The sequence below is a fragment of the Thalassophryne amazonica genome, chromosome 7 (genome assembly GCF_902500255.1).
Source record: "Thalassophryne amazonica chromosome 7, fThaAma1.1, whole genome shotgun sequence".
NCBI classification, from domain to species: domain Eukaryota; kingdom Metazoa; phylum Chordata; class Actinopteri; order Batrachoidiformes; family Batrachoididae; genus Thalassophryne; species Thalassophryne amazonica.
The window spans coordinates 20,811,317-20,828,667 of NC_047109.1; the positions used below are offsets into that span (position 1 = coordinate 20,811,317).

At 40.8% G+C, this 17,351-nt stretch overlaps 1 protein-coding gene across 2 annotated transcripts in view; it reads right to left on the minus strand.

The window, feature by feature from the left end:
• Positions 1-812: 812 nt before the first annotated feature.
• Positions 813-17,351, minus strand: part of LOC117513707 (syntaxin-12-like) — a 113,008-nt gene continuing 96,469 nt past the window's right edge. For both annotated transcript variants that reach the window (XM_034173948.1, XM_034173949.1), the window contains 4 exons: positions 11,684-11,789; positions 6,196-6,268; positions 5,995-6,077; positions 813-965 (listed from right to left, as the gene is read on the minus strand). In XM_034173948.1, coding sequence (XP_034029839.1) covers positions 873-965; positions 5,995-6,077; positions 6,196-6,268; positions 11,684-11,789 — 355 coding nt within the window. In that variant the 3' untranslated portion in view covers positions 813-872. The remainder of the gene's footprint in view (positions 966-5,994; positions 6,078-6,195; positions 6,269-11,683; positions 11,790-17,351) is intronic.

Below are 17,351 nucleotides of genomic sequence, written 5' to 3' on the forward strand. Positions count from 1 at the left end.
AAAGGTATAGTGTGGATCTTGGGTTGCAGGATTCCATGAATCCTCAGTTAAAGGAAGTATCATTGATTTTGACCAATTTATAGAGTAATCTGATAATTGTGAAAAAGTACTGACCAGTTGAAATGCTTCCTGTAGTGATTGTGAGGGTTCTTGGAGATATAGTACGATATGATCAGCATATAAATTGATTTTGTGGTCCTGTCTGTCTTTCTGTGTACCACTGACAGCTTTTTAATATCCTCTGCCATCTTTTGGAGCATTTTCTGCCATTGTACTGACACTCATTTTTCTTTGCTCTTTCACTTCAGTGTTTTGACATCAGTTATTTTGGTCTCAAGTTAACACAGAGGTCAAAAAAATGGAGTGCTTATGTTGTCATCAGTTACTGGATTTTTTTTTTTTTTTTGGGGGGGGGGGGTGAGAAAATGAAATATAATTCATAAGTGTTATTTATTTGCTTTCTGTTCCAGTGTGCTGTGGTACACAAATTTTAAGTCCAAATCAAGGAATTAACTGGAGTTACTACATGCCACATGTGGTACATCATTACTAGCAAATCTGTTTAACCAGATAAAAAAGTGAATAAAATATTCTGAACAGTAAATTTCTCTTGATCAGCACCATCAGTAGCAGTACTGGTGATAGAAGTAGCAATCATCCCTACACACCTTTGCAGTTTCAGTGTTCTAAACTACTGTGACTCATAGAATACTGTTTTGTAAGACTACAAATATTATTTTTAACATGTTACTATTTGGTTTCAAAACTCAATAGCAAGTAAAAGTCAACAATATTTACATTCAACATAAATACATCTTCTTAGTCACAAACACATGGGTAGTCTGGTTGAAGTTCTCGTTGGGCGCCGCTTCTCATTTGTTGGAAAAATACACGATGATGATGATGATGACAACCACGAGTGACAGCACCACAGCCAGGATGCACATCCTTTTACGAGACTTCCTCTGCACAGAAAACAGTGTTAGATGAGGTCAATAGCTACTTCCTGTACAGTAGCTGTACAAGGCAAAGAACAGCACAAAATGTCAGAAAATGATAGTATCAGCACACTTTCTGAAGGTGACATCCAAAAGTAAGAAGTACGAGGGCCTTTATTGTCAACGTATATTATTAGGGCTGTCATGGATCACAAAAGCCACAGTTCAGATCAGATCAAGCCACAGACTGGATAATTTTTCAGAAGGAAAAAACAAAACAAAAAAGACAAATGCTACATGCAAATAAAGACTTACTGTCTGTGCTCTTGAATAAAAGCAAGGGCTTCAATGTTTTTAATATATATGTTTTTATTAAAATAAAAACATATACTTCATTGCTGTATTAAATTGTAATATCAACAGCATCACCGATTTTCTCAATCATGAAAAGTACAAAGAAGAACAATCTGAGATTTCTGACATCCGCCAATCCTGATCCAGATCACCTCCAAAATTCAGTGCAGTCCTCCATGCCCTAATATCGATCTGTGGTGCAAATTTGTTTGATAATCCGTGAAGTAGTTCTGACCAAAGTAGTTTTGAAGTAATCCTTCAAAGCCTATATAAAGTGAAATCTTGATCCAGAATCCGGATTCGAATCACCTCCAAAATGTAATGGAGTTTTCCATGGCCTAATATCTATCTGTGGTGAAAATTTTGTCAAACCTTGCAGTAATTTTGACGTAATCCTGCCAAAAGACAGAAAAATGAATAAACGCCAACTCCATGTAATGTGGAGTTACGTCAGGAAGGGCATCCAGCGTAAAACCTGTGCCAATTCAACATGCAGATCCACCTTGGATTTGCTGTGGCGACCCAGAGTGCAAACAAGGGAGCAGCCGAAGGGACTTGCTTACTTTGGCAGGCATAAAAAAAAAAACTTTCAACTTTTTTTTCAACAACAGATGAGGATATCTACATTGTCTGATGAGAAGGTAACAATAATAATTTTATTTATAACTCTGGATACTCAACAAAAATATAAACGCAACACTTTTGGTTTTGCTCCCATTTTGTATGAGATGAACTCAAAGATCTAAAACTTTTTCCACATACACAATATCACCATTTCCGTCAAATATTGTTCACAAACCAGTCTAAATCTGTGATAGTGAGCACTTCTCCTTTGCTGAGATAATCCATCCCACCTCACAGGTGTGCCATACCAAGATGCTGATTAGACACCATGATTAGTGCACAGGTGTGCCTTAGACTGTCCACAATAAAAGGCCACTCTGAAAGGTGTAGTTTTGTTTTATTGGGGGGGGATACCAGTCAGTATCTGGTGTGACCACCATTTGCCTCATGCAGTGCAACACATCTCCTTCGCATCATCCGTGAAGAGAACACCTCTCCAACATGCATAACGCCAGCGAATGTGAGCATTTGCGCACTCAAGTCGGTTACGATGACAAACTGGAGTCAGGTCGAGACCCCGATGAGGACGACGAGCATGCAGATGAGCTTCCCTGAGATGGTTTCTGACAGTTTGTGCAGAAATTCTTTGGTTATGCAAACCGATTGTTTCAGCAGCTGTCCGAGTGGCTGGTCTCAGACGATCTTGGAGGTGAACATGCTGGATGTGGAGGTCCTGGGCTGGTGTGGTTACACGTGGTCTGCGGTTGTGAGGCTGGTTGGATGTACTGCCAAATTCTCTGAAACGACTTTGGAGACGGCTTATGGTAGAGAAATGAACATTCAATACACGAGCAACAGCTCTGGTTGACATTCCTGCTGTCAGCATGCCAACTGCACGCTCCCTCAAATCTTGCGACATCTGTGGCATTGTGCTGTGTGATAAAACTGCACCTTTCAGAGTGGCCTTTTATTGTGGGCAGTCTAAGGCACACCTGTGCACTAATCATGGTGTCTAATCAGCATCTTGATATGGCACACCTGTGAGGTGGGATTGATTATCTCAGCAAAGGAGAAGTGCTCACTATCACAGATTTAGACTGGTTTGTGAACAATATTTGAAGGAAATGGTGATATTGTGTATGTGGAAAAAGTTTTAGATCTTTGAGTTCATCTCATACAAAATGGGAGCAAAACCAAAAGTGTTGCGTTTATATTTTTGTTGAGTATAGATTCATACTGCCCACTTGTCCGTTCAAGCAAACGTTTGGAAACACTCGTCATTTTTCCCAGACTTGTGACCTTTTAGCCAACTTGGTTGTGCACATGCTTAAGACTTTGATGCTCTGTTCAGTGGTTTCACAGCTGCATTTGAGTTTGAATGAGTTTTCTATTGACAGGAGCTCCACTTTTCACTCCATCTGCAGCCTTATAGGGAGAAAGGATCAACAGTTATGATAACTCTGACTTCATAAATCGAATCAACGTATCTGAATTGACCTAAGCACAAGTTTTTATATGTTAAATGTAAATAATGTTGGAGAAGTTGGCCAGAGAATCGACACTGATTACAAGCGCCGAGCATGCATTTTCCACTGACAGCTGCAGCACTTCAATCTTTCAAGACGCGTGGCCGTGATCCGCTCAGGGGCAGGCTCGACCCGATCTAGTATATCTGTGCTCAGAACATGGTGCCATTTTCGGCCCAACTGAATACTGAAATACTGAATGAACCTTTAATGTTTTCAACATTTTTTTTAAACATTTAACCACATACAGCAACACATCCAGGTACAGGTGCTATCAAAATAAATATAAAAATAGTTAAGCTATCAAGTTTACATTAATTTACATTTATGATGATTTATTTAATTAATTTAAAGCCTGATTTATGGCCTAGCTCAAAAATAATGAAGCCAAAAGTGTGACATAACCATCAAAATTTAAAAGTGGTCTTTTTTGTGAAATGTTATCATTTTAAATATGGTTATATATCAGAGTTCCAATATTTCTATTGGTCTCGGTTCAGTCATTGCTAGAAATTATCAGTGCATATATACTATAATGTGCTAGAGTGTAAGGCTTGCGACAACAGTTGGAGGTATCTTATTTAGTCTGCAGAAGCATGAAACAAAGAAATTCTGTCCATTAGTTCCTGGTATTATTGAACAAGTAATATAATTATTCTATTGAAGCAGAGTAGGAGATATAGCTGAGGTTTTGACACAAATAAATCAAGAACTTATTCTCAGCGTTACGCTTGCGACAGTTTTACCTTGCTTTAGAAACATGATGTTTTTTCTAGGAAATGAAATTTCTACCTTTACAAAAAATGTATTACTGTGTGTTAGTATGAAGCACAAACTGACAAAATACAAGGTTATTTCTTTAACTTTCAACTTTAAATGATAATGCTAAATATCAATGTCACACAAAATTGATGAAAAAAGTGTTATTTTTGGGGTAAATTTTGTGCATATCTCTGGAACTGTGCAGATTTTTTTCCATGAAATTTTCAGTATCTGTCAAAGACACTATAGGCAACTCACAGATAAATCTGGATGGTGCTAAATAAAATAATGGCTTGTTCATGACAAATGCAATGCAAATCAGCAGTTAGGCTTCATTATTTTTGAACTAGGCCTTATACAGCTGCAGCTCTGTAACTCTGTGTCATGCAAGTTCTCCGTCGCTGGATTATGCTTTGTTCTGGACTAATTTGACCCTCAACAAGCTTTTCTTTCTACAATCATCACCTCCAAATCAAAGGTAAGCTGTACAATTTCCTCTTTTTCCGACTTCGTGCTGTAAATGTGCAGAATTTTCTGATCCATTTATCAGTGTGCGCACTGTAAAAACTGTTATGATGGCAAACGGATTTAAAGCAGAAAAGTGTCAAATCGCAGCCTTTTGCTGTGTCTGATTTAACAGGTGCACGTCCAGGCTGCAGCTCCGAGTCTGAGCACGGTGTGAAAAAATAAACGGCTATAGTTTTAATCATGGAAATGACTCCGGCCCCACATGCGAGGGGTTTAATGGAAATACATTGTGATCGGACGGGACATTTTATCCGATGTGAGCAATCCGTTGTACATAATCCGTTATATACTGTGTTTATTACATGGAAAACAATACAAAAACTTTGGGACCTTTTTTTTGTCTGGGGACTGCGAATGTCTGGTCTATACGATGACGGTTTTGGTGAGTTTTACTGTACATGGAACTGAACAATAAATTTACCTACCTCGCAAAGCTTTGACGATGAAGCCGCTTCCAACCCACACAGCTAACTCTATTTTCCCAAATTTTTCTTCTGTTTGGATTTGAAGGGAATCTGTATATCTTGAAGCCCTTCTTGTGTCTATTTGTGCCTCCAAATGCACAGAAACCCGGCATTTTCAGTAAATAAATAAATAAAATAGGTGGATTTACATGCAGACAGATTAACAGCGAACACTATTTTGAATCCAAGATGGCACCATGCATGACCGTTTTTTGCGACTCGTCACGTCGCCACCCTCTCTATCAAGGCACACTAGTTGAGTCTGATTTCCCATAATTCCTTTTGGTGCTTGTGTCATTTTAATGCTCAAACCTTCTTTATTCTTTCTTCTTCATTACTTTAAAAGTGTGATATTTTCACTTTGTAAAAATTACAGAGTTGCTGTTAATGTATTGATGAAATGTCCGGAATTAGTCTGTTTATAAATGAAACCATGAGTGAAAGTGTCTGGTGTCTGATCTACACTGCCACCATGAAAGGTAAGTGAAATGTCTTTGCAGCAGCCAACAGGGTGTTTAAAGACACAAGTGCTGCATTGAATTTACTCAGAAGCCTCTGCGGTGCTAAAAGTCACTGACAGTGTGCCAAGTCAATACTGAAAGTTCGCGGTTAGCTCTAACATCTGCAAATTTTTCTTAGGAGTTCATAGGTTTAGCGTTATAGAAGTTAACTTTTCAGTTAGCGGATTAGTGGCTACTGAAGCCAACTTTTTGGGTAGCTCACACTATGGTAATCCAGGGAAGACTGGCCAAGATGGACCGCTGGGGCCTGTGTAGGACTTAAATTAGTTTTTCTTTTCAAAAAACATGTCTAGCATTTTGTTTAACTGTTCTTGTGGCTGCTAATTAAGGTGCTTACCGAGTAATGGGCTGCTTTCTGGAGCTGGGTAGTGCCTCTCTCCACATGGACCTCTGCACTCTCAACGTTGGCCTCAATGCTATCTGTCAATCATAAAATGAGTGCATATTTACATGTAAATGCCACATGCACAGGTTAGGGAATAGACATAGTAACATATCTAAATTAATTCAGAGCAAATTTGTTCTCCTGACTACTGACCAATCATCTCTCCTTGGTCATGGATCATCACAGCCAGGTCTTTGAATATTTGGTTCACATCCATAATGTCGGCCTAGAGATCATAAAGAAAAGGAAGCATTGGTCAACAGAGATGCCTGTTTTGTATGTGGGATGTAGCATGGTTAGGGCTGAGCGGTATGGCTCATATCGCAAGATACAAATGAGGACAAATTAGCCCCCTGTGAAATTTAACATTTTCTTCTAAATTTTCATGTGCTTTTTTAACAGAGCAAGGAATTTTCTACACAGCATTTCTAAAGCTTTTACTCTCACTAACTGAAATTAAGTGAAAACACTGAAATTAAATGTTTGAACCATTTAAATGCACATTAACAATGACAGGAACTTGCATACTTGGACTCTGAGCAAACCATTCTCATCTCTAATTGATTATTTATGTTGGAAATTTTCTTTTCTCAATATTTTGAGGGAGCAGTGCCCTAGTCTCCTCTAAAGACCAGCCACCCCTGGTGCAAATGTCCTGGTCAACTTTTTTTTTTGCCCCGATCAGAGTCATTTAAAGTTGAGTATCTGCAGATACTGATTCCCAATCAGAACCTTGTTTTTTCCTCAATATTACACTTGCACAGAGCAGAATACAACCACAATAAGTCAATCCCTTATATGCTTGTCACTGGAACAGCTCTGCCATACATAAAAGAAAAAATAAATAAATAAAACAATGTCACAGAGACATTTCATGTCTATATACAAACAGTGCAGCAGCCATTTAACCTGCATGTCAGCTGTTTATCATTTTATTCTCCATCATTAATTCTCTTTAAAAGTTCCTTATAGATATTGACAGTTTTATGACATTTGGGAGAGTAATACTACTTATATTGTCCAAATTCAGCCAGAAGTATGACTAGCCGGCCAGAGAACAATGTCCAGGTCCATTTTCCTGAGGTTCTGATCACACGCACATAAAATCCAATGCAGCTCTGCCTTCAGCTGAAATTCTGTCACATCTGTGGCACATTAGCTAGAGAGTCCATTAGCTCCTGAAAATAGTGTCTTCTAAGTTTTTCCCAATATGAGACATACATCTGTGTGTCCAGCAGAAGTGGGACGAAGTCACCATCAAGTCACATTCAAGTCATGAATCAGCAAGTCCCAAGTCAAGTCTCAAGTCATAATGACCACCAACTGTTTGCAAGCTAACTGCAAGAATGACTTGACATTGACTTCATCCAGGCAGTCTGTAAAAAACAGTGTGGTGCAGACAGTCCACGTCCATAATCACAGCAGCAGTAAACCAGCATCCTGTGACACAAACAGCAGTGTCATGACACTTTAAGATCCAAAATCCAACAGACTCTGAAAAAATTAGGTTTCGGTGTGATGTGTGCTGTCTCCGCTGTAAATCACTTTCAAATAAAAGCTCAGATGTTTTGTTTTCGGACAGAGCAGGTTTGTTTCACTCTGTCTGTCAGTCATCGGGAAGTTTCTACTCATTCTAATATGTACATCACTCGCTGAGAAATGCCGAGAATTGCCAAGTGAGATGTTTTCTGGAAATGCACCTGTTAACTCACTCAGGGAGAGCAATAAAAAACATCAGAGACCACTAATTATGAGTGCATGTGTGCGTAGAGACTTTCAACCATGAATACTTTGATCTTGTGTTGCTAACTGGGACATAAAAAACGTGCAACATGTCCTTTAAGTTGTGCATGAGGTGTATGAATTAGTGAGGTTTTTTTTTGGCAGGTTAAATTACTCATCGGTGTGAAGGCCTGTGGAAGGAAACTGTTCCTGTGTCTTGCTTTGACATACAGAGCTTTGTAACATCATCCAGAGGGGAAGAGTTTAAACCGTGTGTGTCCAGGGTGTGAGGGGTCTGCTGACATGTTACCAGGTCGCTTCCTGGCCCTGGACTGGGATCTGTTGTATTTTAAGTCGTGGATGGAGGGCAGGCTGGCTCCAATGATTTTTGTCTGCAGACCTGACAGTTCATTGAAGTCTGAGCCTGTCATGTTTGGAGGCAGAGGGAAACCAAACAGAAATGGAGATGCACAGGTCAGACTGGATGATGGATGTGTAAAAGATGATGAGCAGTTCCTGGGGCTGTCTGTGGAAGCACATCCTCTGCTGTGCCTTTTTCCTGATGGGCGTCTATGTGGGAGGCCCACTTCAGATCACAGTAAACATTTTTTAATGTGACTCATTAATTCCACTTGTACAGAACTTTAATAATAAAACTAGGACACTCAGAGTAATAGTAACTGAATGACATTTTAGTTGACAAAAATGCATTACTTCTCATTATATAACGGCTGAGTGGATCATTGTCATTTGATTGGTGCTTTATGTCACGTGACATGGATTAATTCATCCCATTTGTGTTGCATTACATTTAAGTGCAGTGCAGAGTGCAGCCTGGTTCAGGGCTGTGAAATGAAAATTGTGAAATCCAAGGAAAATTCACAGGGGGTCTGCCCCCCCCAGGAGCAGGGGTCTAGGGCCTTGTGGGGCCCCAGAAACCAAATTAAATTTTCATCTACTGATACATTTTCAACATCTCCTGGAAGAACAAATCTCAAAATTAGTGCATATTTAAATGATCCAGGATTCAACCTTTCATTTGAACCATCAATGATGATGTTGAAATAACAGAATATGACATAGAAGTAGGACCTGGTATGATTTTCCTTTTAACTGTAAACCAAATTATGCATTAACTCAGAACAATTAAACTACATCAAATTCATTTAGACTGAAAAGACTGTTAAAGTATTTCAAAAACCACAGCTAAAGCTTGTAGAATATTTTAAAAATCAGGGTAAAATATCAATAACATACCTTATAGTAAAAAGCCACATAATCTTGTGTAAATTCCTGTAAATCCACTCAAAGCCACAATGTCTTTTTTTCCCCATGAAAAAGTCTACATTAATAAAAACTAATTTACATTCTTGTATAAATTCATGTAACCTAAATTCATTCAAAGCCACATCTTTTTTTTCCAATGAAAGAAAGTCTAGATTAATGAAAGAAAAAAGGCACATAATCTTTTCTGAAATCCTGTTTGAACAGCACGTTTATTTTCCAGAGAGAGAAAAAAATTCTTACCAGTACGCTTTTCCCGTTCATCTTTCAGCTGTGTTGATGAAGCCAGCAACAATTCCACGGATTCTTGTCCTTATCACACTTTTTCGAACCGTCTTTCTCGTTATCTTCACTCTGTCTGATGTCACTCCGTGACACAGACATTCTGCAAAATTCTTCTTTTAAAAACTAGGTTCTAAAGGTTTGCGATGTCCACATGCTACATTTAGCTAAGCTTCGCACAGGAGCTACACAGTGTCACCGCAGCAACCAACCAGTCCCACTTTACGACAACTGTTGTAACAGCCAGGCTTTGAGTGGTATTTATTCTCCTCGAAATTCCGCAGATCAAAGGAAACTGGCTTCTATCTGTAACACACAGATCAGTGTCCGCGGACTTATAAAACTTGCATGATGTCGTAAAAAAAAAAAAAATAACGCTTTGCGATAAGCATTTTAAAAACTCAGTAACGATCACGATTAAAGAGTACACCACTAACACCCCCGCCCCCCTCCCCATGATGAAATCCGCGGAATCCAAGGAGTTTCCCCAGCCCTGTTGGTTCCATTTAGAGTGCAAATTTGGTTCCATACATTTGGTACCGTTGCACTCTGCACACATATGCATGTCCTCGTGGTTGCGCACATACATGTACGCACACACAGGCTCATGCACGTGCCCACACGGCCTCGTGCAGCCTGTTAGCAGGAAGAAAGACTGAAAAGCTGGACTCATTTATGATGTGATTTTTTTTTTTTGCTGCACTGAGGACGTACACAGTCGACCAACCCGGTTGCGTGTGTATGCGCGGGGGACAACGACACGATGATTTCATTGAGCTAAGTGACACTGCTAATTCTTGTAACATACACACACAAAATCCACTCCGCTGTAAGCCATCTGGATGCACGAAGAACTATTCACATGAAATGCTGACATGATTTTTGGCTGAACTGAGAAACTACACAAAGTGTTTTTTTTATGGAAGTCCGAAGTCAGTGCACAGCATCACTGGACTACATGTTACAATTTGGACTTTAGCAGCAGTGGAACACCAAAATGTAAGTCCCTTTTCTGTTGTTTATAAATTAATAAAATATCAAATGACAAGGATCTATTTTAGTCATTATATAAAATAAATAATGAATGTTTTTACATTCTTTCAATGGAAGGAATATTTAATTTGGTGAAAGCTGAACATACCATTCAACTCGGTTTTGCCTTGTTGAATGGTTTGTTCCAGCTTTCACCTCATGAAATATTCGTACAACTGAACTCATGAACATTCATTATTTGTATATTATGCTTACTATTATGTCAATATTGTTGTTGTATCTATAAAGTGTAAAGTTTTGTGTGTAACTGACACGATGTGAAATGTGCTGTGAGCGCCATCTCTTCCTGCTCTACACTTATCAAACAGAGCAAGCCTGATCTGTGTCAATAAAAATATGGTTGTTGCGTACATAAAGCAAAATGTTAAATTGTTTTTTGTGTGTGTGTTTGTTTGTTTTTTTTAAATGTGCTGTGGCTCGGTCCTGAAGCAGCAGTTGCCATGACTGTCATGGCTGTTAGCGCCGCACTTAGAAAGCAAAACAAAGATGATGTGAGAATTTATTTAAAATAAATTTAAGTGATACCAAACAATAAATGTAATACCTTAGTCTGGCCTTTCCCCCAAACAAAAACTCTTGGTTCTCACGTTTGCTGTGAGTGTTATTGTGGTTGGCCAATATAATCAAAATCCCTACAGTTGTGCACATTTACACTACTCACATTTATTAAAGGAGTAGGTATGTTTTTGCACTATTGACGCGATTATCAGGAGTACGGGGTCTGTGAGAAAAGTATCGTACCTTTTGGACCACTCCTCCCACAAAGCCTGCTCACAGGCGAATGACGCAACCGACAGGAGTGGAAAAACTCACGCATGCGCACAAAGGTTCAAGCTTGGCTGACGTAAAAACATATGAATCAAATCCATATAGTTTTTGAAAAAAATAAAAAGGTATGATACTTTTCTCACAGACCTCGTATATCAAATCGAGGCCAGGAGTGTGCAAATGCTAGAGCGGGGCGTACATCTTACTGATTAACATTTCAAGTTGGTTTAATAAATGTTTTGTTGGCATACCAAGCTGTTTTTATGATGGGGTAATTTTCAGACTTGAGGGTTATGATCTGCATTTGGGTTATTTTGTGGATTTTATTCATGAGAAAAATTGCCACACCACTCAAGAATACTCACAAGTATCAAAACAAACAAATTTATACACAATTATGTCCACTCCCAAACAATTATAGAACATAACCTAAAATTTGGACCTGCTCCTTTAATAAATGTGAGTAATATATACTGTTCATATGGTCGAGCGTGTATACCGCCCACCTCTATGTGTGGTTCAGTGTGTATACCTCCAGCTGTCTAATGTTCGTCTCTCTCTCCTTGATGATCTCCAGATCCTCCTCAGTGATGACAGGTTCCTCAGTCTGAATCTGACTCTTAACCCAGTCATCTTCCCTGCACAAAAATATATTGGTGATTTTATGTGTGCACAAACTATTGATAGAAGCAAGAGCAAACTCACAACCAATTACATAAGTAATCAAATAATTTCACAAATAATTTTTTTCCCCAAATTTTTTCATGAATTCACTGCATTTGCATGTAGAGATGTGGATTTTAGTGAAAAGGCCACATTTTGTCATCTCCTCCTTTCAGCTGTTCCCTTTAGGGGTCGCCACAGCAGATGATCCATTTTCATCTCACCTGCTCCTCCGCCACAACAAGCTGCTCCCTACTCTCACTACAGATCACAATGTCATCTGGAAACATCATAGCCCATGGAGACTCATGTCTGATGTCATATGTCAACCTGTCCATTACCATTGCAAACAAGAAAGGGCTCAGAGCTGATCCTTGATGTTATCCCACCTCCATCTTGAATGCACCTTTTATTTCTACTGTGCATCTCACCTTGTGATGTGCCTGTCACATTGTCCTTCTGCATACGGTGAATCCAGAAATTATTCACAGCGCTTCACCTTTCCCAAATTTTGTTGTTACAGCTTTATTTAAAAATGGATGAAATTAATTTTTCCTCAAAATTCTACACACAATACCCCATAATGACAATGTGAAAAAGGTTTTTTTATTATAAAAAAAAATGCTAAGAAATCACATGTACATAAGTGTTCACAGCCTTTGCCATGGAGCTCAAAATTGTGTTCAGGTGCATCCTGTTTCCACTGATCATCCTGGTTACAGCACATATTGTCGCAGTGCACATATTGTCACCACAATGATATATGCCAATGTTCATGGCCCGATTGCGACACATATTGTCGCCAGCAAGAATATGTGTCCAGGTTTTACAGCACATATTGTCGGCAGGGACAATATGTGCCAGGTGTGTTAGTACATACAATCCACTGCACCAGTGACAATATGTGCCGTGAACATGGGTACATACTGGTATGATATGCTGCAACAGGTGTGTGTATGTGTGTGTGAGAGAAAGAAGTCATAATAATTTTGTATTTTATTAATTTGTGTATATAGATGGATTTGTAGCCATTTTTAAGTATTTCTGGGGTTTTTTTTTGTCTTTGTTGTTTGTTTTTCTGTGTTGTCATGGGGACCATGATGGAAACAAGTCTGTGCTTTTTCGTGTCATCCTCGGCAAGTATATGTATGTATGTATATTGTCATTGTTATTTCATATCATGTATTTTGCCAAATCAAAGAGAGAAAGAGAGCGAGAGAGACTTGCTCAAATTAGATCCACGCACCTCATGTGTTAAAGCTTGTTGGATTTGTGCGTAAATATGTGGATCAGCGCAAGAACTGTGGGCACAGAGAAAAAGCCCCGTGTGATTGTTCCACCAGCAGCAGCCCGAATCATCGCCATCTGCACGTATACAGCAATATATTATCGTGCAACCTTAATTGAATGTCACAGCAAAAAGCACCTGTTTAAATGTCCTTAAGTCTCACTTTGGGGATCACATCACCACGCGGCAGTCATTTTCTGTTCAACTGCGCGCTTTGGCTAACCCATGGTGAGGAAGGGAGGGGCGCGAGAAGACTCGGCAACCACACGCATGGTGAATATTTAATTTGAAATTGCCACCGTGCTTATGCAAAGTGCAAGGATTCAGCATCTCCAGTGTGCACCCTGTTCTGTCACCACCATCAGTGCTGGCATTGTTATTATTACTGAGCCAATATCACCTGAGCACTTTGAATAACTTACCAACATCTGAGTGCTAAAAGTCATACTGAAACAATGTGGTGTTCTGCAACCTGCTGCGCAAAAGCATCTCTGCATTACGCATCACCAGCCAGTACAGGATGGATCAAACCATCTTCCTCGGTTCTGTGCACACTGGTGGCAAAAAGTCCTGGCGCTGTCGAGAAGGCTTGCAAGAAAATAAATGTGACACTTTTTGTGCACTCACCACGGTAAAACACCAGAATCAAACCCGGTGCACATCCACAGGAAGCTTATTTTTTAGACCTCCATGCGCCACTCAGATCAGACGACACTACCCGCTGTATTTAAGCGGCATAAATGCCAATGATTTTATTACATGCTTGGCGGTCATAATGAGAGCAAGTGAGTGTGCATAAATGTGTGTGAGACAGAGAGAGAGAAAAAGCATTTCATAGTTAAACATCAAGTTTTACTTCTTGCTCTGATGACCAGTGACAATATGTGCCTTGATTGTCAGTATATATTGTTGCGTAGGATGATATGTGCCGGTGACATTATGTGCTGGTGCCTCTGAACATGGCATATATCACTGTGTCAACAATATATGCACTGCGTCAATATATGCTGTAACAATCCTTGAGATGTTTCGACAGCTTAACTGGAGTCCACTCGGGGTAAATTCAGTTGATTAGACATGATTTGGAAAGGCACACACCTGTCTACATATAAGGTCCAACAGTTGACAGTGCATGCCTGAGCACAAACCAAACATGAAGTCAAAGGAATTGTCTGTAGACCTCTGACACAGGATTGTCTCAAGGCACAAATCTGGAGAATCTGTGGCACAGTGGCCTCCATCATCCGTAAATAGAAGACGTTTGAATCTACCAGGACTCTTCCTTGGGATAGCCGCCCATCTAAACTAAGGGATCGGGGAAGAAAGGCCTTAGTCAGGAAGGTGACCAAGAGCTCGACGGTCACTCTGTCAGAGCTCCAGCATTCCTCTGTGGACAGAATGGAACTTTCCAGATGGACAACCATCTCTGCAGCAATCCACCAATCAGGCCTGTATAGTACAGTGGCCAGATGGAAGCCACTCCTAAAAGGCACCTGGCAGCCCACCTGGAATTTACTAAAAGGCACCTGAAGGACTCTCAGACTGTGAGAAACAAAATTCTCTAGTCTGATGAGATAAAGATTCATACTGGCATTCACACTCTTTGGTGTGAATGCCAAATTCACACTCTTTGGTGTGAATGCAAGGCGTCATGTTTGGTGGAAACAAGGCACCATCCCTACAGTGAATTGTGGTGGTGGCAGCATCATGCTGTGAGTTTTTTTCAGTGGCAGGAACTGGTAGACTAGTCAGGATTGAGGGAAAGATGAATGTAGCAATGTACAGAGACATAATGAATGAAATCCTGCTCGTGAGTGCTCTTGACCTCAGACTGGGGTGACGGTTCATCTTTCAGCAGGACAATGACCCTAAGCATAGAGCCAAGATATCAAAGGAGTGGCTTCAGGACAACTCTGTGAATGTCCCTGAGAGGCCCAGCCAGGGCCCAGACCTGAATCCAATTGAAAATCTCTGGAAATATCTGAAAATGGCTGTGCATCGACAGTCCCCATCCAACCTGATGAGCTTGAGAAGTGTGCCAAAGATGAATGAGCAAAAGTCCCCAAAGATGGATGCACCAAGCTTGTGGCATCATATTCAAGAAGACATGAGGTAACTGCTGCAAAAGCTGCATCAACAAAGTATTGAGCAAAGTATGTGAATACTTTTTATTTTTAATAAATTGCAGAAATTTATATATATATCTAGACTCCATCGGTCATGACTGACCTTGAGTAAATATATCTGTCATTATTTTTCCAAACTGATTGAGCAGTGCCTCTTGTGACTGTACAGGCCCATGCGAGAGTGGCACTCATGATCACATGGGTCACATCTGTCTATTGAGTCTGGTCTGTTGGCTGTCGTTTCCTTTCTGTGAGCTTGCTTCTCTGCTGCCACAGCAGACAACTTCTCTTCGCCAGTCTGCAGCTGCCTATGGAGTGTGCAAGGGAGACATGAAGGCGTTAGACATCGACACCAACTCCTTGAAGGACCTCGCAGCTAATCACACCAGCTGGAGAGGCACACTCCAGCTGGTGTGGTCAGCTGCGAGGGTGGCCAATGCTTCTCTGTCCCATGGCAAAAAATCCGTACAGGGTGTCTTTTGGAATTCGGCCATCCTCCATACGACGAACGTGACCTAGCCAGCACCGCCAACGTTGTCCCAGCAGGGTGTATATCATGGGAAGGCCAGTGCGAGATAGGACATCAATGTTCATCGCCTTGTCTCACCAGGAGATGCCAAGTATTTATCAAAGGCTTCTGAGATGGAAGGAGTTGAGCCTTTTCTCCTGGCAGCCATACGTGGTCCATGTCTAAACTGCCATAAAGCAAGGTGCTGAGGACGCAGGCATTGTACACAGTCGTCTTTGTCTTCACAGTCAATCTGGGGTTTGTCCACACTCTTGATGTGAGGCGAGCAAGTGTTGTGGCTGCTTTCCCGATCTCAACATCAAGAGAGAGGTTGTGGTTATGGTGGACCCAAGGTACATAAACTGGTGCACAACACTGAACTCATAGTCATCGATGGTGATGGATGGTGGTGCAGGTGTGTCTCTGCCCAAGAGGTTGGTCTTCTTCAGACTCATGGTCAGCGCGAAGTCCTTTCAGGCCTGAGAGAAGCAGTCCATCAGCAGCTGCCGTTCCTACTGGGTGTGTGTCGCCACTGCGGCATCATCAGTGAACAGCATATCTCTGATGAGGGCTTCACAAACCTTTGTCCTCGCTTTTAAGGCGGGCTTACCCTGTGCGAGTTTTGGCCCCTTTTCAGCCAATTTTTCACTCGTGCAAGAATTTTTTGGATCGCGGCGAGTTTCACCTTAATTGTGCGTCCTGCATCATGCAGTCTACATGGAGTAATTTATTGTAATTTATTTTGGTTGGCCGTCGTGGCTCGTGAGGGTTCCATGCTGCTGAAGCAGTGCTACAAGCGTCTACACGCTAATTACCTCACACACTGTCCATGAGCAAACACCGGAGAGAGCAAACAGTGATCTCATGTAAAGTCTTATGTGTTTTTTTGTGTTCCCTCGCAATAACCTAATATCATATTAAAGTTCATGCCTATCAGCACGCACAGTGAGTGGAATCAGGCGGTGGGAGACTGAACGTATATGCGCGTGTGCACACACAGCAGACAACAGGATTTACGACAGATGAGGGAGTTGCTGCACCTTGCACAGCTGTATGACTCCGTATGAAATGTAGTTTATTTATACAACAGTGTACGTAGCAACACCTGTTATGAATGTTTATGTTTTCTTTTTTACCGTCCTCTCATGGATCATGTTGCTGTCTGCTGTGTGTGTGCGCGCGCATATACGTTCAGTCTCCCTCCACCTGATTTCACTCACTGTGCGCACTGATAGGCATGAATTAAAATGAATTTTAAACAAAAAAAAAGCTTCTGACGTGTGGTTTTTGAACGTACAATGTGAGCAGTCAGATCGCATCAGAGCATCGGGCCGTACAGTGTGAGAACATGAATTGTGCACTCTGAACTTTTAAACCCTGCAGTTTTGTCGCACAGTTTGAGCTGGAGCCAAGTACAATGATTGAAAATATCGTACAGTGTATGCCCAGCCTTAGGCAGACAAGATTAAAGAGCCTACCATCTGATTTGGTCAGCAGGGAGATTCCCTCTTATGCTGTGTCAAATGCGTGCCTCAAGAGGAGCATGAAGAAGATCCCAAAGAGAGTTGAGGCAAGCACATAGCCTTGTTTGACCCCGCTGTGTATGCTGAAGGGC